Genomic DNA, 24,960 nt, shown 5'->3' with positions numbered 1-24,960 from the left:
ATACATTTTTACTATTTAAAATAACTGTTTTCTATTTGAATATATTTTATATATGTAATATGTAATTTATATGTAAAATATGTAATTTTCCTGTGATAACTGTCATATTCCTGTGATTTCAATAAAATGTTAGCATCATTACTCCAGTCACATGATCCTTTAGAAATAATTCTAAAATTCTGATTTGCTGCTCAAAAAACATTTATTATTATTATTATTATTATTATTATTATTATTATGTTGAAAACAGCTGAAGAACAACATTAATCTGAAATAGAAATCTTTTGTAATATTCTAAATGTTTTTTATCATTACTTTTGATCAATTTAAAGCATCCTTGCTAAATAAAAGTATTAATTTCTATAACTTCTTTCCCAAAAAACAAGCTTTTTAATAGTAGTGTACAATGTTAGAAAAGCTTCTTATTTCAGATAAATGCTGATCATTCATCTAAGAATCCTAAAACATGTACTCAGCTGTTTTAAATATTAATAATAATATTAAAAAAAAATTCTTGAACAGCAAATCATCATATTAGAATGGTTTCTGAAGGATCACATGACACTGAAGACTGGAGTAATGATACTGAAAATGTAGTTTTGATCTCAGGAATAAATTACATATTAAAATATATTCAAATAGAAAGCAGTTATTTTAAATAGTAAAAATATTTCACAGTATTACTGCTTTTGCTGTATTTTGTAAAATAAATGCAGGCTTGGACAGTTACTTTTTGCTTTTTTTTTGTGGTAGTCAGTCTCTTTGTTTTCCTTCAAAAAATGTATAATGTGAAAAATAAAATTAAATATCTGTTTTTGGCTTCACAATACTAGGTTACCAAATGCCTCACAGTACAGTACATATAACATGTGCCACGACTGTAATCTAATACACTCTTATGAGGTAAAATATCACTATACTTACAATCAATACTATGCAATATTAATTTTTATAGTTCTTCCCCTCCTCACCTCTAATATTGTATGACCCTCAGACTTGATGCGGCACAAATGGTGGAGTAATTCCGCAGCAATGATGGTTACTACCTGCAGCCATTGCCGAGATCTAGCGGACTGTATTGCGCTTATCGCTGTAGTAAACACGCACTAATGTCGTATACTATACAGAATGAGCAATACATTTCAGCTCAAGGTATTTGTGTGTGTTTATGTGCTGCGGCCACCATTTGTGCGTATGTGTATCCGTTCTCCATGCAGTCGAGTCCCCTCTTTTTGAATGGCTTCATACCGCTGTGTCCGGGTATTGATCTTCGGTGGTTGCCTGTGATGTGTGTAGTGCTTACGGGAAAGAGCGTATGTATTTTTATATGAGTGTTGGCAGGAGTGAATTGCACCATTCAGAGAGCAGGCCTACGAAAGGCGCTCTCTTGGGTGTGTTTGTGCCCGTGTGTGTTTGAGTAAGTGCATGGGCTTCTTTTAGCGTGCTTGCCTCTCTCCGATCGTGTGTGCGTGTATGTGTGTCTGTTCTGGCTCAGGTACGCCTCCCCCCTCTGTGCTGCAGCAAGATGACGGTGTCTCTGGAGGTCTGCAGGCCAGCGTCTGGAGACACAGCCGTGCGTGTTCCCGTCATTCTCCCTGCTATTAAAAGCTATTAAGCCATGCAGAACAAGTCAGGCTTTTATCTATTATTAATTATCTGGAAATGAAAGACACTCTGCCTCTCCTTCTCCCGCTCTCCCTCTCTCCTTCATGGCGAGACTGTTCGTCAGTATAGGATGACCGTTAAGGCGTCATTAACCCAGAAACATGGCAGTGATGGACAGCATGCTGGATCTCTTCATTTATAATGTGTTTTTCTCTGTCCCGGAGAACACGGGCGACGTGAAGCCACACATAGCGGCCATTAAATCAGCCCTGCTGCAGGACTTACGGGATGCCTCTGATTTCTTTTATTAAATGTTGATTGCCTCGCCTTATGCTTTTTGACACTGGGTTCAGTGGTCGAAAGGGTTCCTATTGACTCTGGTTGGGTTAATCAGTGGGCCCAAGTGGAGTGTGCAGACTTTTTTGTGCACAAGGGTTATCTATCTATCTATCTATCTATCTATCTATCTATCTATCTATCTATCTATCTATCTATCTATCTATCTATCTATCTATCTATCTATCTATCTATCTATCGATCTATCTATCGATCGATCTATCGTTCTATCGTTCTATCGTTCTATCTATCTATCGTTCTACTAATCGTTCCATCTATCTATCAATCTGTCTGTCTATCAATCTATCATTCTATCCATCATTCTACCTATCATTCTGTCATTTTATCAATTGTCTGTCCATCCATCAATAAAATCAGAATTTTATTGAACTTATTTAACCAATATTTTCTCAAAATTCTCTAAAAACTGACATTTTAACTGTAAGCTGTAAACTATTTTAAACCCTATAGGCATTTTACCTTATTGCCACCAACAAGGTTTCCCTTTTGTAATTTCTTTAATTATACATGGCAAAACCCCAGAATTCACCACTACTCTGTGTGTGTCACACATGTTTTTTGTGATGATGTTTGTGCCACATGTTGGACAGAAGGAGATCAAATGCCCCACCCTCAGAGCTGTGGAGCCCGACATGATTAATCCAGAGCGAGAGTGTGTGTGTGAGCGACAGTTTGGGGCCCGGGCTCCCAATTCTTAGGGACACGCAACAGGCCCCCAATGGTGATGTGTGATGTTGCGGCAGCAGCCATTGGCCCTGCGTGGGCCCATTCTAATGAGGGGGCCAGACCGCAGTGCACTCTGGGCCCAAACTGCTCGCCGCTGGACACTAATCCCAGGGTGCCGTGGAGCTGTTTTGTACTGACAAAATCACACACGCTTTGCTCAGGAAGCAGACACACACACACACACACACACACACACACACACACACACACACACACACTCGTACACAAACAAGGCAGGAGCACAAAGACACAGGGGTATGAACCCATTCAAATGCATGGGCTCAAACACGCACAGGGCGCACACACATACACACACACTCTGAGCTGCAAATGGGGGGCTGCTAATGGCTTCCAGTGGGAGAGAAGGAGAGCAAGGCTTTATCCCTTAAGTGTAGAAGACTTAATCATACAGAATGGCCCGGGGCCAGTAACAGGGCTGTACGGCACGCCCCTCCACACACGCATTAGGTATTCTGCAGCTGAATCTCCTGCAGACGGCTGCAGCAGAGCCGGGCCCAGGTGAGACTCCCTCTGAGTGCTCGCTCGCTCACTTGCTCCCTTCCCTTCCATCTCTCTCTTTTTCTCTCCATGTCAAACACACATACCAACAGTGGTCCACAAGAGCTTTTCATTGTAATGTCATTGGAGGTGCGTCTGCATAATATTCTCGCCCTCCCTCCGCCCATCTATTAGTCTTTTTGTCTCTCTCAAAATTTATATTCATACAAGCCCTACTAGCACGACTGTTTAAATAACAATCTCTCGTTGTCTTCTTCTTCTTCTTCTTCTTCTTCTCTCTATTCTTCCCTCCCCTCTCTTTTCCGGCATGGCGCTGCAGTGCGATGCCGATCTTTGAAGCTTTACCTGCAGTGTGTGAGGCCCTTACTGGGAGAAGCAGGGGGCCGGTGTGCGTGTGTGCGCGTGTGTGAGGGTCCGCATATGCACGTGTGCTCGTTAAGGGCCCTCGCAGCATCAGGTCTGAGGGCGAGGATGTTTCTTCTTGCTGGGTTAAGAGATGCGATCTTGTTCTTTGTACGCTCTGCATCTCCTCGTTGTTGGAATCTCTCACTCGCGGTGAAACGCATCCCTGATTTGATAACGCGCCGGATCCTGGCGGAATTCCTCTTCGGTTCAGGAGGAGTGTTGTTCTGGTAAACCTGCTAGTCACAACGACAAGGGTTATATAAACAGATGCTAACCGAATTCACCCCCAGTTCCCCATTTTTCTTACCGTGGTTATGTCCGGGGGGGAATTTGATGCGAGTTTCATGCTTGTCGAGCCTCTTACGGACAGCTATCCACACCTGATTTATTTTTGTAAATCTCTACGTTAAATAAACCCCTGTAGCAGCAATTGCTGTTTTGTTCTTTCTATGTTTTTTTTTTTAAATGACTTTTTTGATGCTTTTTTCAGTGGGAGATACAGTGGGAGATAAGACTCAGTAAATATACTGTGAGTTAGATTTGAACCCTTGTGACTGCAGTGCCTCAATTTTTCTTTTGACTTCATAATTTTGAATTAAAATGTTATAATTCCGTCTTAATCAGTGAAATGACTTCACTGTGTTGATGTTTATTATTTGTGTATTATTTGTGACCCTGGACCACAAAACCAATCATAAGGGTAATTTAAAAAAAAAAAATTTAATTAATATTTATCATTATCTAAAAGCTGAATAGGGATAGGATATGGGATATAGAAAAATCTAGAATCTGAGGGTGCAAAAAATCAAAATACTAAGAAAATCGCTTTTAAAGTTGTCCAAATTAAGTTCTTTGCAATGCAGATTACTGATCAAAAATAAATTTTTGATATATTTATGGTAGGGAATTTACAAAATGTCTTCATGGAACAAGATCTTTACATAATATCTTAATAATTTATGGCATAAAATAAAATCGATCATTTTGACCCATAAAATGTGTTTTTGACTATTGCTACAAATATACCCATGCTACTTAAGACTGGTTTTGTGGTCCAGGGTCACATTTAGTCTGTATCCACCTTTTTTCTGAGAAACTGTTGAGCGCTGTCATGAAGGATTCTAATTTCCGTTTGGGTGCACTCATAGAAATCCATGTTAAAACAGGGTAAAAAAAAAAAAGAAGAAGATGTGTACAGGGTTAAGCTGTACTTTTGTTGGCTTTCACAGTAAAGTACTTATTTTGCATTTTTGCATTATAGGTTTAATGTTATATTATTGGCTCAGAAAATACAGTAATTTGACCAAAAACACCAGAAACTGTATATGTAAAGCATTGTTCCAGTCAGGTGAGACTTCCGCATTCAGGAAAATGCTGGATAAAGCCCACACTTCTCTTACATTTGACTTTTCTTACATTCGATGGATATAATCGAGTGCCCGGTCTTTTTTTGTTTTTTAATAATATTTCAAAATGTACATCACAATATGGAAAATCCGTCACTACTTCTGTTACATCACAACATTAAAAGAATATTCACCCAAAAATAAAAATTTAATCATCCTCATGTTCCAAATCTATTGCTGCATTCCAATTCGCATACTATCCATCCTTAATCGGAGTCAAAAACAGAACTAGTATGTCCCAAATTGTAGTTAAAATGAGTCTGCCAAAGATTCCCGAGTGGTCTACTACTTCCGGTTAGAATTCGAAGTGCAGATCGATGCACACTTTTGGTGTGTTTGGCCAACCAGTGGCACACCTGATATGGAAACCTGTTTGATAACAGTATTTTTTTTTTTTTTTTTGCAGTTCCGTTTGGTGACACTAGTGACACAACAAATTAGACAATCCAGACCTTTTACAATGTTCAGATAGAAACAGAGCGTGTTCATCTGTGCGTACTTATTGTGATTTCCCCATACCCTTGTTATTTTGGTAGATAAGCATCGCCCGTTGTTAATTTAAAGCGCTCATTTTGAAAACAATTAAAGGCTGTGTCATTCTCCCACCGGCTGGCAAGCGTTTTGGCGGCTGAATGCGAGCGTTGTGTTTGCCATGTTGTTACGATGCGCTTGTTTGATCTCTACCCTCGTCCTATTCTCCGCTCTGCTACGCTGATCACTGTGTTGCCGTCAGCTACACTCACATATATTTGTCTCTGTGAGTGAGTGAGTGTGTGTGTGTGTGTGTGTGTGTGTGTGTGTGTGTGTGTGTGTGTGTGTGTGTGTGTGTGTGTGTGTGTGTGTGTGTGTGTGTGTGTGTGTGTGTGTGTGTGTGTGTGTGTGTGTGTGTGTGTGTGTGTGTGTGTGTGTGTGTGGTGACGGTGCTGTTTAACACTGCTTAACAGGACCCAGAAATGCAAATAACGCTGCATGCTCACTCCAACACAGCAGTAATTAACTGAGGAGGAATTTCAATAATATAGAAATAAATTGTGTCAAGGATTTGTGTGTGTGTGAGTGTGAGTGAGATGTAGAGAGGGAGTTTGAAGATGGCCCTTGGGGGAAACGTGTTTTTTTCCTTTTTCTTTCTTCCTTTAAATAATAGTTTAAATGGAAAAAGAAACAGCAGTCCACCCCTGCAATGGTGCTAAAGAGGGGGAGATTTCCCCAGGATGCTGATTATTTATTAACCCCTTCCTACCTGTGAGATTAATACACACACACATGCAGATTATTTTATTCATAGTTTGGTTTATTTAAAGAAAGAATATTATTACATATTTTATTTTAGTTAAACTTCCTAAGGCTAGCCAAACAGTGAAACTTTTATTTATTTATTTTTAATATAAAATATTTAAATAAAAGCTCCACTGTTTGCATTCAAAATAACCCTCAAAGTGAAATAATACTTGCTTATGTTTAAGTACTGCATAATTGAGTTAAACAAAATATATTATTGAAAAATCAGTTCTGATTATATCTTTATTTTCAATTTCAGAAAAAGTTTCTCTGGTTTCCATAAGTAAAAATAGGTACATAGTGTGGGTACAAAACTGAATTGATATATTGGCCATCGAACTAAAAATAACCCCCGTTTTCATTTCAGAAATCTAGTCACCTTGTAGCATGATAAGGTCCAGTTCCATCTAGAGTTACAGACATCGAAAGATCATAGTATGTAAAAGCATGCAAACGCTGTGGTCAGTGGTGTCCATTTTGGATCTTGAAATGGAGGCACGGCGTCAATCTCTACTCCTCCCTCCAGCTCCTGTGTAGCTCCGGAGCATGTTAAGGAAATGGAGAGTATCCAAGGTAACATTTAAAACATGCTGTTATCATTAGAACGCGCACCCCACTGTATAAAGCTTTTACAAGCAGGAGCTGTTCTGGAGGAAGGAAGCAGTGTCAGTGCCTGCAATGTGGAGCCTTCCTTTTACCAGTGCGCAACGCCAAAAACGATGAGAGTTTGCACTTAAGTCTGTAGTGGTAGGCCGATACTAGCGACATTATACTGCCGCATATGCTCAGATGTTCCAAAGTTTGCGCTGAAAATTCAGCTTTTCCATCAGTGGAATAAATTACTTTTTAATTGTAATTATATTTTACAGTTTTTACTGTAGTGTAACATACAATTTAATTTCAGCAAATGAAATTAAATTGTATTTAAAGGAATAGTTCACCCAAACATAATTCCTCATATTGTTCCAGACCCATAAGGCCTTCGTTTATCTTCGGAACACAAATTAAGATATTTTTGATGAAATCTTAGAGCTTTCTGACCTTGCATAGACAGCAACACAACTGACACGTTCAAGGCCCAGAAAGGTAGTAAGGACATCATTAAAATAGTCCATGTGATATCAGTGGTTCAACCGTAATGTTATTAAGCAGAAAATTATAAAGTTGTTATTTTTTGTTTTCTTTGTGCACAAAAAAGCATTCTTGTATTCTAGTAAGTTATGGTTGAACCGCTGATGTCACATGGACTATTTTGTCAATGTACTTACTATCTTTCTGGGCCTTGAACATGGTAGTTGCGTTGCTGTCTATTCAGGGTCAGAAAGCTCTTGGATTTCATCGAAAATATCTTAATTTGAGTTTCGAAAAAGAATGGTCTTACGGGTTTGGAACTTAACTAATTAGTATCAGAATTGTCATTTTTGGGTGAATTCTCATTTTAAAATGTGAGACATTTGTCAACATTTAATCACAATTAGCATTTTTTTTAAATGCATATTGTATACGCATATATCTAATGGTTACTTGATTATTCTTTAAAAACATTTATAATTTAATAACACTTTTAAAAATATTTAAAATGACTCTCCATTATAATGCCTAAATCTTGTTGCATATTTAGTTTTTAGTGTTTAATTTTTAATTTATTTAGATCAAAAAGTATAGAATTTTAATATCACACTTTATAAGTTATTAATCTAAATGTGACCCTGGACCACAGAACCATTTATAAGGGTCAGTTTTTTGACCCTAAACCTGAGATTTAGCACAATATTTGACCGAGATGCATCTATATGAAAATCTGAGGGTGCAAAAAAATCTGAATATTGAGAAAATTGCCTTTAAATTTGTCCAAAAGAAGTTCTTAGCTATGCATATTACTAATCAAGAATTAAGTTTTGATGTATTTATGGTAGAAAATTTACTAAATATCTTCATGATACTTAATATCCTAATGATTTTTGGCATAAAATGTATCATTTTGACCCATACAATGTATTATTGGATATTGCTACAAATATACCTGTGCTACTTATGACTGGTTTTGTGGCAAAATTTTTATGTTAGTGCATCCCTTCTAATTTGTTTTCTATATATTGGCCTGGCCAGTGTATCGGCCAGTCACCAGAAGATGTATTTACTACTTTGGGGCTGTGAAAGTTAGCGATTGGTCGATAGAGGATGGCTGACAATCACATGACAGGCCTGTTATATCTCACGTCCCCCCTTCATCTCACACTTCCTATGGCTAAAGCCCCCCCGTCGCGTCGCAGTTCACAACAGCAGCGCTTTCCACACGCGGGGCGCCAGGGGATGAAGACAAGATACACAGAAATAAATATGCTCAGCTAATGAGGGAGAGCAGGAAGAGGCTTTTAATAGAATGCTGCTTTTAAAACTCCTTCTAATGACTTTTTCTTCTTCTTCTCCCAATCGCCCTCTTCTTTTGTTTCTTTCCGTGCGGGGTTGTGTTTGGCTGTGCGGATCCTAGTGTGAGGTCTTAATATCCTCTTGAGCTTTGTTTTATTCTTGTTTTTTAGGAGGGCTGGAGAGTTTTGAGTCACTCAGGACTGAAAGTGTGTACTGAGGGCCATCTGTAGTCCAGTGGTCCGCAGCTGGACGGCCCATCCCCGTAGATGAGCGTCAGCCACACCTTGATGTGTTTGGGTTTTTCTAACAGTGTTAATTTATATTCCGGAGCATCTGCAATCGCTTTCATATGGCTGTTCATTCACTGATATTTCTGACCATTGACTTCACAGTGGGTCTGGAGTTGTAGCTCTCTCTCTCTCTCTGTGTGTGTGAGACGGAGAGCAAGTAAGTATGTCTTACTTGGCTCGAGCCCAGTGCAGTGCAGTAGTGTGTAGGAGGCAGAGGTCTGCCAGTGCCGCCGGCAGCTTTGTTTTTAGACAGGGATCGGGCCTCAACTGTGTGTGGTGCTGTTGTGCTGAAGCCTGGGGCTGAACGGAGCTGTCTCTCTCTCTGTGTGTGTGTGTGTGTGTGTGTGTGTGTGTGTGTTTGAGAAGACGTAGGGCATTTGTCTACCGTAACCCTCTTCCTCCTCCGCACTCCTGCGCTCTTTCTCTCTGCCTGACTACACTCCAATATCCTTCCTCTAATGAAGCGGGAAATGGGGGATGAGTGGCGCTCTGATTGGGAGTAATTTAGCGTTTTTTCCTCCTCCGTTGGGAAGACGTGTCTTCAGGAATGTGACGTCCCTCGTCTGGTCCAGGAGTCTTAAGTGTTCGCCGTGGTGCGGATGAGATTTAGGTGATGCTTCGGGTTGAAGTGTGGGATTGCAACAAGATAGGGCGTTCTGGATGGTTGCTAAGGGGTTGATGGGGTGGTACGTAGCCATACAGATCAGAAGAGCACACCTTGAAGACTCACCTTGATACTCTGGTCTCTATGTATAGTGTGGGTTCCTTCTTGTTCTACTTTTTTGTTTTTCAGTTTTAAAAGCCAGATCCTTTAAAAAAAAAAAAAGGGTAAAAGCATACCTTTTAAGACTGAATGATTAATTGTTTAAAAAAAATTTAATTGCGGTTTGTTGGTTTAACCTTTGAAAATTATGAAATTGTTAAATATTTTTATTATTATTGAAATTTTACAGTATTGTAATCTAAAATTATTATATTATATTTGTATTTACAGTAAAATAATAATAGTAATTAAATGAAATACAAATAATAGAAATAAATCACACTTTGAGTTGTAGTCACTGTTAATTTTTATCAGTAATTTTTTATCAGAAAATTCATTTAAATTATATTGCAATTCTAATGTTTAAAATAATAATAATATTAATAAATCATATTTTTAATTGCAGTAACTGTCAGTTTAGTTTTTGTCAGAAAAAATGCAGTTGAACTTTCCCTCAATTCAAATTTCCCTCAAAATTTACTGTCAAATATTGCAATTTTAATATTTATTTTAATATATTTTTATTTAGTAGTAAAAGTAACAATAAAACTGATTTTTTTATTATTTTTCTTATTTTTTTAAAAACAGTTGCACTTTCCACTCAACTTCCCCTGAAACTTTAAAGAATGTAAACACAGTAAAATATTACAGTTTTAATATTTATGTTGTTTAATATTTGTATTTTGTAGTAAAAGTAATAATAATAAAAATAATAATAAATAATGCTCTTCTTCTTATGCTTTAAAATGAATAAACATTCAAATAATTACTATAAGGATTATAATGTAATTATAATACTTTATAATCTATATCTATATCTATATCTATATCTATCTATCTATCTATCTATCTATCTATCTATATATATATCACAGTCAATTTTTATCAGGAAAAATCTGGCTGCACTTCCCCCTCAATTTATGTAACTTTTTAAAATTTTATTTTAATTCCAATTATAATAGTAACAATAAATACTGTTCTTCTTCTTCATACTATACTTTAAAATAATTATTAAACTTAATTATTAATTAGTGTAATAATTATTAATTGTGATTATAGTTAATATCTTAAAGTCATTGATAATGAATACAATACTGACCATGTGGCGCAGCCACACATACAAGCACTGCAAACCTGGAGCTTTAGAAACACACACACACACACACACACACACACACACACACACACACACACACACACACACACACACACACACACACACACACACACACACAGACAGATACCTTTAGTGCTTGTAGCACAAACATTACAGGATTAGTTGCTTGCTCTGGAACACAAAATAAGATATTTTGATGTTTCAACTTTTTCTTTTTTAAATATATATGCAGTGAAAGTCTAGAATTTCAGCAGGGAATTGACTTTTTGGATAAAAACACATTGATACATTTTACAAAATATGAACTGTCCCTTTAATACTTAGGGTTAGGTGTTTGTTTAAATCCCTAACCATGAGTGTGAGCAAGTAATCACCACTAATTATCTCTTCTTAAGGAAGGTAGAAGTGTGAGTGTGGGTGTTTGAGTGTGCATTGCACCTGCAGTGTAGGTTGGGTTTCTGAAGAGATACTGTACTTTTTGTGTGTGTGTTTGTAAGTGTGTGTGCGTTGTGTTTTTTTATATGAGTAGCAGCACTCATAGTGGATCTTACAGACTACCGGGAGCATACCATAAAGCCAGGGGGAGAGAAGCCCAGCCCTGCACAGTGGAGAACAAGAGAGCAAGATCTGACTAGAAAAAGCAGCATGATATCTCCCCTGATAAACAGTACGGCACGGTATCGAAGCGACTCAGGCCGGGAGAGAAACTATTCTGTGAACAGAGAAAGAATATACAAATACAAACTTACAGTGAAGGGAAGAGATGGTCAGAGAAGAGGAGAAGAGCATCTAAGCAGTGTTGGGGAGGTGCATTCAGGCCCGGAGTAAGCAGTCGTTGGGCTTGGTATTAAATGTTCATCTTGGGCTCCACCACAGTTGTATTTCGGGTACAAGCCCCCTCGTCCTGATTACAAATGACATGAATTGCGCTGTGGTAAATATGCTAAGATGCCAGTCATGTTTATTTGTGAGTTACAAACCAATTTGCTCGATAAGTACTCAATATTTAAATCGAATAAATGTATTTTACAATGTATTACACTCAATTAGTGAATTTAAATGTGTAATTTTTAAATTAATTTTAACTTCCTGATTCACGGTTTTGAATTTAATTTAGTGAAATATTTTAAATTTTATTCATTTTTATTTTAGTTTAATTTTCTTGTTTTATTAAGTTTTCTTAATTGTATTAATAAAATTAGTTTATTAATACATTTATTATTTATTCATTTAATCATTCATTACATATTATTTGATTTATGTCTCAATTTATTAAAATGTATAAAATGTAGTTAAATATACAGAATAAATTATTTAAAAGAACCTTATTGTTATTTAGTTGATTTATAGTTTATTATTATATTATTATTTAGTTTTGCTTTGTTTTCACACTAAGGTTTAACCTAGGAATAAACTGAATGTACATGAGAAACTGAAAATGAACAAATAAAACAAATAAAACAAATAAATAAAATGAAATTAAGAAAAAAATTAAATGAAATAAAATACAACAAAATTAAATGAAACATAAAATTAAATGAAATTATAAAATAAAATATAATTAATTAAATTAATTAAATTAATGAATGTACAGGACCAACAGAATGTAAATAATAAATATAAATAGAAAAGTAAAATAAATAAAAGTAAATATAAAATAAAACAATAAAATTAAAAAATAAAATGAAAAGGAAAAAAAATAAAAAATGAAATAAAATAAAAAATCAAATCAAGTAAAATAAAATAAAATAATACCATAAAAATATAATAAAATAAAAAATAAATTAAATTAAATATATAAAATAAAATACAATAAAATAATAATTAAATAATAATTAAATAAATCCAAAAAGTAAAATGACTAACCAAATAAATAAATAAATGTCAAAATTTTTATTAATAATAATAGTAATAACGATACTTCATAATAAGCAATAATAAGCTCCATAATTATTACACAATGATACCTTTTTATATTGGCTTTCTTGAGCAATTTTTTTTTCCATGACAGAAAACTTTCGAGGGACATATTTTTTGAATGACCCAAGCACTTGATATTTTTGTAATCTGTTTATGAATTACACGTATTTCAGTTCTATTCAACACTGCCTCCAAGTCTGGAACAAGAATAAACAGAAGCCAAAATCCAGCCAAACGTCATTTCAGAGTGGGAATTTGAGTAACATAGGGGAAAAATTCAAGAGACTTTTAAACAAAGGACAAGAGAAAGGCAAAGCGAGGTGTGACGTATCCCTTGACTTTGAAAGGAGTGGAAGAGAAGACCTCAGTGTCCTGTTAGCAAAGGCCTTCTGTTGTTTCTGGGCTCAAGCGTTTGGCGTCCGGTAACAGGCCAGTCATTCTGACCTGGCTCGGCTCCTCGGGCCTTGACGGCAGGCTTTGCGCTGGAACTCCTGGCTGGAGCGTCTGCGGTCCTGATATTCCACAGCACTGAGAGGGAAAACAGGGGCCTGTTGGCCTTGGCTTGGGACTAGAATATGGAATAAGGAGGTGGTAGTGGAGTCGAGTTCACACCGACCACCCTGCTGGGAGCAACTTCGGCGAGAACGGTGTACGGTGGCCCAGACAGCACTTTCTGCAGTCGTGTGTGTGTGTGTGTGTGTGTGTGTGTGTGTGTGTTTCAGAGGAAAAGAGAGTCTGTGTGTAATTAAGGAACTGATAATGTGGAAGGAATGCAGTATGGCTGTCAGGGACAGTGCAGTTTGTGCCTTGCTCTCTCTCTCTGTCTTTCTCTCCTTTTGTCTCTCATTTTTTCCCGCTTTCTCTGAGAGTCTTTTCCTGAGAGGAAGTGGGTTTAGTGAGACTGCAGTGATGCCCAATGCCAGTGGGAGCATATCTAACCACAATTTCCTTTACACAGAGCAGATTCAGTCTCTCTCTTGTGCTTTCTCTGGCTCTCTATGTCTTTGTTGTTCCCACTTTTGGTTCTTTTCTCATATAAACTCTGTTTAAAGGAACAGTTCGCTCAAATAATGTAAATGTCATCATTTACTCACCCTCATGTTAGTGTAAACCTGTGTGAGTTTCATTCTCCTGTGAACACAAAAGACAAAAATTGCATTTACAGTAATTTAATAGAGACTGAAAGTGAAAGCAACTTAAATGATGTTAGGCAGAATGTCCTGATTGCCTTTCCCCCCCACATTTAATGACACTAAATGGGGACTGGGCCGATAGACTCGAAAATGATACGAAAAAGTACCATAAAAGTTGTCCATATGACTCATTCGCAATATTCCAGATCCTCTAAAACCATTCATTAACCTTATTTGAGGAACATTTCGAAATTTTGTTTTTGAAAATCTTCCTGAATTATTTTATTTTATTTTGTTTTTAAGGTTGACTGGTCCAGTCCCTATTCACCTTTATTACAACTGAAAAAAAAGCAGTATGAAATTTTTATTTTTTATTTTTTTTATTTATTTATTTCATGATTTATTTTATTTCATTTATTTTAAGCTTGACTGCTCCAATACCTATTTACTTTCATTATAACTGAACTTTTCATTATAACGTTATTTTATTTTATTATTTTATTTTTAAGCTTGACAGCTCCAATTCTGAAAAAGGGCAGTGTGAAAATTTTATTTTATTTCATTTTTAAGCTTGACTGCTCCAATCCCTATTAACTTTTTTTTGTAACTGAAAAAAGGCAATGTGAAAATTGTGTTTATTGACAGAAAACTTCCTAAATTTAATTTTATTTAATTTTATTAAATGTTTTATTTAATTTTATTTTTAATCTTGACTGTTCCAATCCTTATTCACGTTCACTGTAACTGGAAAAAGGCAATGTGAAAATTTTATTTTTATTGACAAAAAATCTTCCAAAATTTTATTTTATTTTATTTTATTTTATTTTATTTTATTTTATTTTATTTTATTTTATTTTATTTTATTTTATTTTATTTTATTTTATTTTATTTTATTTTATTTTATATTTTATTTTATTTTATTTTATTCATTTATTTTAAGCTTGCCTGGTCCAATCCCTATTAACTTTCATTATAACTAAGAAAAAGCAGTGTGAACATCCGCACTAATGCCTCCTTTCGTATTCCACATAAAAAAAACCTCAAGAGTTTTAAACAACATGAGGGTGAGTAAATAATAACACAAGTTTAATTTTGGCTTAATTAACACTTTAAATCTTCATGTGGTTAGTTTGATAACTTAATTATGTCTTAGCCGCTTTTGAACCTCATCACTGATGTTTATCTTTCCTGCTTTTTGTTCCTTATCTTCACGGACATTGTTCGCGGAGTGTGAAGACTTCTGCACTTAATAGTCCATTCATGCTGAAAAAGTGCTGGTATAAATTACTCGACATATTCCTTCATGCACCGATGCCTCCGTCGTCTAATGCGGAGAGGTTACACAAATTACCGACTGTGTTTGTTGTTGAAAAGTTACAGTGTGTGTGTTTCCATTCTAGACTGTGTGCCAAAGTGCTTCCAGGCTACGGGGAGTTTTGTAGAGACCGGTAATGTGTGTGTGTGTGTGTGTGTGTGTGTGTGTGTGTGAGTGTGTTTATGGTGTTGAGGCTGTGGGGGGCGGTCCAAGTTCTTATTGTGTCCTGAACACTGCTGCTTCCTGTTTGTGTGCCAGTGGGGCTTCCTTCCTTGACTATGCCCAGGAAAACCTTCATCACACATTCCTCCTCTCATCTCACTGCCTCCCGTTACCTGTTTTTGCACCTCCAAAATTAGCACGTAGACAAACAAAGAGCACCAACACACAATAAAGCCCTTTGATGTGCATCCAACAACCAGATCGAACGCATCATAGGCTCACCGTTTATGTGGCGCGCTTCAGACAATGTTTGTGTGCTCCAAATGTGTGCTTTGGCTACACAAACGCTCTAATACGCTCTCTCTCTCTTTTTCGGTAGCGGTGGAAGAGGCCGAATCTACAGAGTGCGCCAGTGGTTGGGACTCCTCTGTTCAGACAGGTATGATTTCGCTAGCGTGGCGTCCTGCACGATACATCCAACCCCCTGCTCCCTCGGAGACGACCCGCTGCATCACAATCTCTAATATCAATTCCACATGGCCTGCAGCCCTGCGCACAGAGGGAGGGAGGGAGGAAAGGAGGAAAGGAGGGAGAGTTTTTCATAAGGCACAAGAGGATGGCGTCCAGGTGCATGCTGGACTGGAGGCTTAGAGGCGCTTCCTGTCTCAATGTAAAGGCACTTTGCCGCACTCTGAATGCAATATCGCACGACTTGACGAGTTTGATTACACCTCCTCTCTGGAGAGGAAAATTTCTATCCGGCAAAATCCAAGCGGGCTGTTTCAGATCGTGCATCTTTCTGAATATTAGATTTTGCTTTTCAACCTATTACCTCAGAAGCCCTTTTCACTACTCGAGCGTTTTCAAACGAGGAGACGTATCTGTACGGATCCGAATGGGATGGGAGCATGAAAAAATTACCACAGCATCAACCGAGCTGCTTTTTTTGACTAGGTGGTATCTAACAAACTACACAGCTATGCATTTTTTCAGAGTATGAATAAATTAGTCCTTGCTTGTTTAAGTTTCATTAGGGCGGGTGGATATCATTCACCTGTTGAGATATGATGGGATTGTGAAAAGTGCTTTCTGCATGAAAAAAGGAAGCTTATGAAAGTTATTTTAATGAAAGCCAAACTCTTTTTGCAGGAAAGTGTATTCAGAACAGAAATAGTTGCGTGTGGTTTCATGATCATATTGAAGTTGCGATGAACACAAAACTCCAGATCATGTGGATTACTACTGACTGGATTTCATGTAGGAAATATTGTTTAAGCAAAGGCACATTTCTACTGGCACGTAGCGAACATTTTCGATTAATTCCTATCGAAGTTGAGCTTAACTGCTTGTGCGGTGCATTGTGGGATTGAAAGTGGCGTTGAGAAAGCGTTAAAAACGGTCGAGAGCATCAAAAAGGTTGGACATTTCTCGACTTTATGCAAATATTGAGCAAAAAATGCCAGGCGACAACCAATCTCAGTTTCTGAGTGTTTGCTGAACTGGCGGTATACTGAGCTGAAATCACTTGTCATTGAAATCATATGTTTTATTTAGGCCTGTCTCTATAGGATATGTTTCATCATTTTGAATTTTAGGTTGTACCTAGATGGTGCCAATAAAGTGTTTAGTTTGCAAACCGCCGTTAAAAGAAGATGAAACGCAAGCAGTGTGAGTGCAGATTTGACTCTGTAGTGGAAACGCACTGTAAGACTCAAAAATGCAGTAAAACTAAAAAATAATGGTCACACTTTATTTTAAGGTCCAATTCTCGGTATTGACTTTTGCCTCGTAAACTCCTAATTTGCTGCTTGTTTATAGTTAGCAAGGTTGTTGTTGTTAAGTTTAGGTATTGATTAGGATTAGGGATGTAGAATATGGTTAGTAAGAACTAATAAACAGCCAATATGTTAATAATAGGCATACTCATAAGCAGCTAGTTAAAAGTGAGAATTAGGGATGTAAAAATATCAAAATCTCATGATACGATAATTTCAAAATATTAAGTTCATGATACGATATTATTGCGATATTACAAAAAAAAAAAGGAAATGGAAAAAGCAAAAAAAGGCATCTAATGCCTTTTGAGAGTTCAAATTAAAAGCTCCAACCCATGTTCTTAACTAAGAAAAGTCAGAAAATTATATTAATGGTATTCTGTCTCAGTCTAAATTACATTCACACTAATAATTTAGGAAGCCAAACAAATTAGGATATTACAATTATGGTTGCACGATATTTATCGGACAGATAAATTATCGACCGTTATGGGTAAAAATTACGTAATTTTTATTGCTCCGACAAATAAATGAAATCCGATCTGATAAAGTACTCTTGCTGGTAAATCAATCAATCAGTCTGGTTTATCTGAAATTCATCTGCTTTCCGAGTGCAAGTGACTGCAGCTGTAAACTGCAGTGACTATCGGACTTTGTCGCGTGTAATATGTCATCATCTGTGTCGTCATCATCGTCTTCGCCGGTCTGGAAGTTTTTCGCGGTGGCAGAGGAGGACGATGCTATTGCTATTTGCAACACATGTTTAGCAAGGATTCTGAGAGGAGGTAAAAAGCCGTCAAGTTTTAACACAACAAATCTTATATCTCACTTCAGAGGTGAATCTGTTTTAGGGGCCGTTCACATGTCGCGTCTAAAAACGCATGGAAAACGCTAGACGCGCCGCTTTCTCTTTCTTTCCAAACCGCTCTGTAGCCTGCTCTGCTGTGGCGTCTGCCGTTGCTAAGCAACCATGACCTGCGCTCTCCATAAAAACGCGGAAGTTTCAGCAAAGGATAAATGGATTTTCAGCATTAAAAATCGCTTGCAGTAGCTCTGTTATTAAATTTATTTAAAAATGGTTATTCCTGTACAGCTATGATAAGCTGTTTCTCCACCTTGGCAGTGCTTTCAATGTTATTAAGGGAACGGGTGAAGCTGATTGGTTGGTTCATGTCATATGACCTGCGTTGGGCTTGCAGCATTCTGAAAAGTTGATGTTTTTATCTCGATTCTGATGTTTTATTCCCCGCCTTGTACGATTTGGTTGCTGCACACATTCATAATATGATCAATAAGAAGCTTTAACGGACATTTGGACATCTGACGTTACTCCATGATGCACTTTTCATTTTTTCCAGGTTGACAAATGTCAAAGCATGTTATTTATTTAGAATTGTGGTGCCTTACATAAAAAATAAAAACATTTTTGAAGAGTCAGGACTGATGTTTGCTATGATTGTTAGACCCAGATATATACAATAATATACATTTCATTAGTTTATCTCAGATTTTGTATTCTCCTGGGTGCACAAAATTATCATATAAAAATATGAACGTATCGGTATCGGTATCGGTATCGGCCACAAGAAGGACTTAATTATCGGCTATCGGTAAAAAATTTTCATATCGTGCATCCCTAATTATAATAATAATAATAACAACCATTTTATATTATTGTTATTCCTATGACAGTAATAGCCATATATTGTAACACAACTGCACTGCAAAATTAATGAAAATGAATATTTTATAGATATATTATTTTTGCTTTACACTGCACTAGGGAAATTTGCAGTAACATTACCCTTTTAAACCGCTAGCTGTCACCAATTCATACTGCACTTTTAAGCTTTTATTTTGATTGAAACGGCAGTAGTAAACAGGCTTACAAAAACTAGAAATTCACTGTGAACTGAGCCGTTCTGAGGTGCGGAAAACACCGGATCACAAGCTAATTTCCTGAACGAAGTGTGCGCTTTGCTTTGAAATGCGCAGCGAAAACAGACTTGATGAAAGAAATTAAGCTATATTGTGCTCTCGGTTTTAGTTTGTTTGACAGATACTGTGCCAAAGCATAATGGCCCAAAACACAACTTAAAAGACCTTTATGTTAGAATAAGAAGTTTAAATATATTTTAAAACCACACTTTTTGCCTAGAAGACCTATCGTGTGACCACAATAATATCAAGAAGGTTTTGCTATCGCAATACCACGATTATCAATACCATGATAATACCGTTACATCCCTAGTGAGAATTGGTCCCCAAACTAAAGTGTTACCAAAACAATATTTTTCACTGGATGAATCTTTATGGGATCTAATGTTATTGATATGCATCTAAGGCCGTTTCCCAAACCCGCTCCCCCTTCTTCCCATCATTTCCTCTAATATCTCTATCAATAAACATGTCTAAGTAAAATAATATATAGCCTTTATTGGAATCTTATTGGTCATTAGGGCATTAAAATAACTAAAGTCAGATATCGAGAACGTGTTAGTTGTGTTTGTGCGGTTTTAAGTGTGTGCTTGTGCGTGTTGCATCCTGGTGAGCTCAGCAGAGAGACGGGAATACGAGAGAGTGGCCCCCGGGGGCCTGAGGGGATGACGTGGGCCCCTCCTAACCGGCCCTGAGGGAGTGCTGCAGGGGTGCTGACTGAGGTCCTGGGTGGCTGCAAAGTGCTGCGTGTGTGAGATACAGCAGGAAGGGGAGTCCCAGGGCTCTCGCTAAACCCTCCGCTCTTCCTCCCTGCCTCTCCTCCTCGACTCCTCCTTCCCTCCCTCCATCCATCTCTCCTTCATTTCTCGTGCCGTAACCCCATTTGCTCGCGCTAATCAGCCTTTTTTTTTCCACCTCGGTTCCGGGTGGACTTGGTCGCATTCCGCATCACCTTCTCTTTCTTCCTCTTTGTCTCCCTTTTCTTCCTTCTTTTTCTCAATCCCTTCCCCCTATCCATACTCTCTCCTGTGTTTGTTTGTGCTGCTGTGCTGGGGCTCAGGGGGCCGCTCGCCATCTCTTATTTAAAAAGATAAAAAACCTTCCTTTCCCTTTATTCCCTAGGAGATGATGTCGACAAGGACACTGGCAGGCTTTTCCTGGTATTAAATTCACTTGGTCCCCCCCCCCCCTTTCTCCTCGGTGGAAAATGTGTGCTGAGTTTGGAGCGAGTGCAGCGGGGGGGTTGGAGTTAAGGGGTGGAGAGGTTAAAGGAAAGAGTTAGAGCCCCGCCCCCCACCCGCAGGCCCCCAAGGACCTGATTGAGGCCCCTTCGGTCTGTCCCGCTGGGGGAGCGGGCCGGAGGTACACCCCCCGTTTCCCTCTCTCTCTCTTTCTCTCTGTCTTTCTCTCTCCACCCCGTGCTCCCTGAGATAGAAAAACAACCCGTCCCTCCCTGGCCCAGAGGGGAAGAAGAGAAGGAAAGGAGAAAAGAGAGAAAATGAGCCAGGTCTGACACTGGAGACTCGGAGAGATGGTGGTGTGGAGGTGGTGGGGGGGATCGGTCGAAGGAAAGGAAGAGGAGGGAGAGCGAGTTTATAGAGACAGATGCAGACGCTTGTCATTTTTCGAAAGACGGAGCAGGGAGGGGGGAATTGTTTTTTATAAGTGCCATCAGAGCTGTGAAGTTGAGCATTGTTTTTCCTGCTTCCTGTCAAAGAGCCGGAGCGGTGCTTTTGGATGCGTTCACACACACACACTTTGAAACAATAGCTCTAGAGACTTTGCTTTGTCAACATATAGGACATCGTCTGACGCACATTTGCAGGGATCAAGTACATTATTACTCACACACACATATGCGCGCGCACACAAGCACCCAATTTGTGTGCGTGTCCCCGACTATGATTCATTGTGGAAAAAGGCTGCTCATATCCCCGTGCGCTGGCCGATAGGGGCTGTAATGGTCTTGAATTGAATTATTTTATTCATTTCCTCCCTCAGCTATTGGTGGGCCGGCAGGACCTCTTAGCGCAGCCAATCGGACGGCTCGGTCTGCTCTCCCTCGGTCTCACCCACACTGGGCGAGTCATTGTGACCTCACCCGTAATGTGAGCTTTTTGGTCACCTGTGTATTCCTCAGGCAGAAAGGGAGCTGTTGTGTTCTGGTTTTATTTGGCAGCGGGGCACCGAACCAGGCCTATTTATGACCCTCTTAATAGCCTACGCTGTCAAACTCGGCACACGTTAAACTTTTGTCGAGGCCAGAATGAAAGGAGGAGGAAGAAAGGTATGTGCTGCAGTCGGTAGAGTACAGAGAAGAGCTGTTTTGCAGGATTGGTTGGGCCAGAAGTTGAGACAATATGAAACAGTTTGTATATATCATTTTTTAGAAACACATTTCATATGCCTGATGAGACATAATGAGACATTTTAATGCTATATTTAAAAAATGACTAATCGGCATTAAAGGAAATTTCAAATAATGAACTTTCTATTTAGACTGTATTGACCTTTTTCTTTAAAAAATAAATAAATGTATACATTACCGTCCAAAAGTTTACCAATATTTTTTTTAAGGAATTAATATCTTTATTTAGCAAGGGTGCATTAAATAAGTGATGGTTATGACTTTCACATTGTTACAAATTCTTTTTAAATACATTTCAAATAAATGCTGTTATTTTGAACTTTCTATTAATCAAAATCTTGTTAAAGTCAGACTATTATTACTTGACATAGTGTTTTTTTTTTAATATAAAACATAAATATATATTTTACTGTCCAAACGTTTTTAGAATATTATTACTCTGACGTGGCTTTTTTTTTAAATAAAAAGTAAATATATGCATTACCATCCAAAAGTTTGACAATTTTTAAAAAGAAATAATATTTAGCAAGGGTAAAATAATAATTAATAAGTGATGGTTAAAACTTTCACATTGTTACTAAATAAAATCTAATAAATTTTAAATAAATGCTGTTATTTTAAACTTTCTATTTATCAAAATCCTGTAAAAACACTTTGATTAAAGTCAGACTATTATTACCTTAACATGGTGTTTTTTTCCCCTTTTTTAAAAAAATAAAAAAAATAAAAAATATATATTACCATTCAAAAGTATGCCACCTTTTTTTATATATTAATATTTTTATTTTGCAAGGGTACATTAGATAAATACTAAGTGATGGTTAAAAGTTAAAACTTTCACATTGTTACAAAAAAATTCAAATACATTTTTGAAAAATAAATATATACACTACCATCCAAAAGTTTGTCAATTTTTTTTTTTTTTTTTTTACAAATTAATATTTTTATTTAGCAAGGGTACATTAAATAACAAGTGATGGTTAAGAGTTTCACATTGTTACAAAAAATTCTAATAAATTTCAAATAAATCCTGTTATTTTGAAATTTGTATTCATTAAAATCTTGTAAAAACACTTTGATTGAAGTCAGACTATTATTACCTTAACATGGCATTTTTCCTTTTTTACAAGCAATGGTACATTAGATAAATAATATGTGATGGTTAAGATTGTTAAAAATAAAAATAAAATTAATTTTTATTAATCCAAGCCTGTAAAAACAAAACCCTTTTAAAATGTTTCATAAGAAAAATAGAATCGAAATTTAAATTTAATTTAGAAAACAAATAAATTGTGTTTTACCATTTAGGTTTAGTATTACTGCTGTTTACTGTATTTTTGATTCAGTAAGATGAAGTTCAGCTAAACTATTTATTAATTTATTTAGTCAATCAAAATTTCAACAAAACTTTTAACTAATTTTTTCAAATTTTTCTCTAGAAAATGATAGTATAAGGTGTAAAAAAACATTTACATACATTTTTTTTAAGATTTATTTTTGCCTTTTTATTGTGATAGGATAGTGTAGAGTAGACAGGAAGCAAAGTGGGAGAGAGAGAGATGGAATGGGGATGAGAAAGGAAAAAATCACTACGCAACATTAGCCCAAATCAACAAGGAGTAGTTCAGTTTGACCCATAACTGACCATTTTTAGTTTGGTCCTACTGAGGCAACCGTTGAGAACCAGAGCTTTGGCGAGATCTGTTAGATGATTTTGTGTGTGTATACTCACTCACTCACTCACTCACTCACTCACTCACTCACTCACTCACTCACACACACATACACACACACACACACACACACACACACACACACACACACACACACACACACACACACACACACACACACACACACAGAGTGAAATATCAGTCAGTCTCCTGGCCCCTGCACATGCTCTGTCCCCTCTGGAATCTAACCTGAGCTGGATTCAGCCATGCATTCTCCGTTTGGTGGCTGGGAACGAGGGATGAGAGGAGGGAGGGCGGGAGGAGGACAGGAGCGATGATGACCGTCGGCTACATCGCAGCCCCAAAATGGCCTTCTTTCTCCATGATGCAGTGGGCAGTTTAGAAAAGAGGACACAACCAAGAGATCCATCTCTCTATCCCTCAAGTGCTTTTGTGTGTCTTCCTCTCTCTCCGTTCATGTCTCGCTGTCTGTCTCGCTCTCTCATTTGTGTCCCTCTCTATTTTTCTTCATCTCCTTGCACGAACCTCTGGAGGTCCATAATATATTTTTAATTTCCCCAAGGCAGCGACAGGAAAACAGTTTTAATGTGTGAAGAGGAGGTGTGCGTCTGCATGTGTGTATGCATTAGCATGTCGCCGCGCGTGTATATTTCCGCGTGGAAGTGTGTACCCCACGCTCGCACGTTGGCGTGTCGACTTGCGGAACCACGGCCTGGAACAGGTGATGGCATCGGTGAGCAGCTGTACGGCTGTTTGTGTCTTCTTTGTGTTTTAATTCCCATCCTTCCATGACGCGCTCTTTCATCATCTCCAACTCTTTTTTTCTCTCTCTGTCTGGGTGCACGAGCGTTGGGTGCTGCGTCTCTAGAGGAGGGGAGACTGGTACAGAGAGGCTGGCAAGCGGGGGTCCCTAGGGGCCGTGCGGTATTGTGGAAACACAGCTAGCGGAGGCCAGCGGAGCCAGAGAGAGAGGTCTGCTTGCTTTAAATAGGTCCCGTGTTTACCGCGTTAGGCCCTGCACTCCCCCGAGAGACCACGTGCACGCACTGCACCTGCTCAAGCGCTGGGCCATCAGGGGCCCTTGTCCCAACTCCAAACCGGAAAATGCACAGTGCGGATGTAAATCTACCATACATGTGGCCTTATAGCTAGTGGTCAACCAACCTGGATCATTTAATGGCTTATGGCAATTAATGACCAATATATGTACATACATTTAGAGAAACAAGACTTCTTTTTTCAGTATTTACTCCAACATGGCAAGATTGGAGGTTGATGCTAATAATGATCTCAAATAAGCAAAAAATGGGAAGATTAACCAGTTAGGTTCATGACACTTATTTTATTTGTGACCCATAACCAGCTACAAGGGTAATTTTTAAATTATTAAAATTATTATTAAATTTTTAAATTAAGATTTGTGCCTGATAAATAAGCTTTCTATTAATGCATGGTTTGTTAGGATATGACAATATCTACTAAACTATCTAAAAAATTGGAATCTGAGGTTGCAAAAATCAAAATACTGAGAAAATCGCTTTTAAAGTCCAAATAAAGTTCTTAGCAATGCATATTACTAATCAAAAATTAAGTTTACAAAAAATTAATTATTTTTGATAACTTTGATCCATACAATGTATTTTTGACTATTGCTACAAATATAGCCATGCTACTTACTTATTTGTTTTTGTTTTTGTTTTGTTTTGTTTTGTTTTATTTTATTTTATTATAGTTTAACAATTTCCTTGATTTTATTTTGACAAGGTGGCTACAAGCTGTTGTTAGATTTTAATTTGTAGTGTTAAAATGAATATTTTAC

At 37.4% G+C, this 24,960-nt stretch overlaps 1 protein-coding gene across 3 annotated transcripts in view; it reads left to right on the top strand.

Moving 5' to 3' along the window:
• The window catches only part of znf423 (zinc finger protein 423), a 198,589-nt gene that overhangs the window by 24,877 nt on the left and 148,752 nt on the right, over nucleotides 1-24,960 (top strand). For 2 of the 3 annotated variants that reach the window (XM_073850930.1, XM_073850929.1), the window contains exon 2: nucleotides 15,746-15,805. The exons of the other annotated variant lie outside the window; for it this stretch is intronic. In XM_073850930.1, the coding sequence (XP_073707031.1) occupies nucleotides 15,746-15,805 (60 nt within the window). The remainder of the gene's footprint in view (nucleotides 1-15,745; nucleotides 15,806-24,960) is intronic. 3 annotated transcript variants of the gene reach the window in all.

Source organism: Garra rufa, chromosome 11, assembly GCF_049309525.1.
Source record: "Garra rufa chromosome 11, GarRuf1.0, whole genome shotgun sequence".
NCBI lineage: Eukaryota > Metazoa > Chordata > Actinopteri > Cypriniformes > Cyprinidae > Garra > Garra rufa.
The sequence above is the reverse complement of the archived record's forward strand: the minus strand, read 5'-3'. Positions and strand labels throughout refer to the sequence as shown.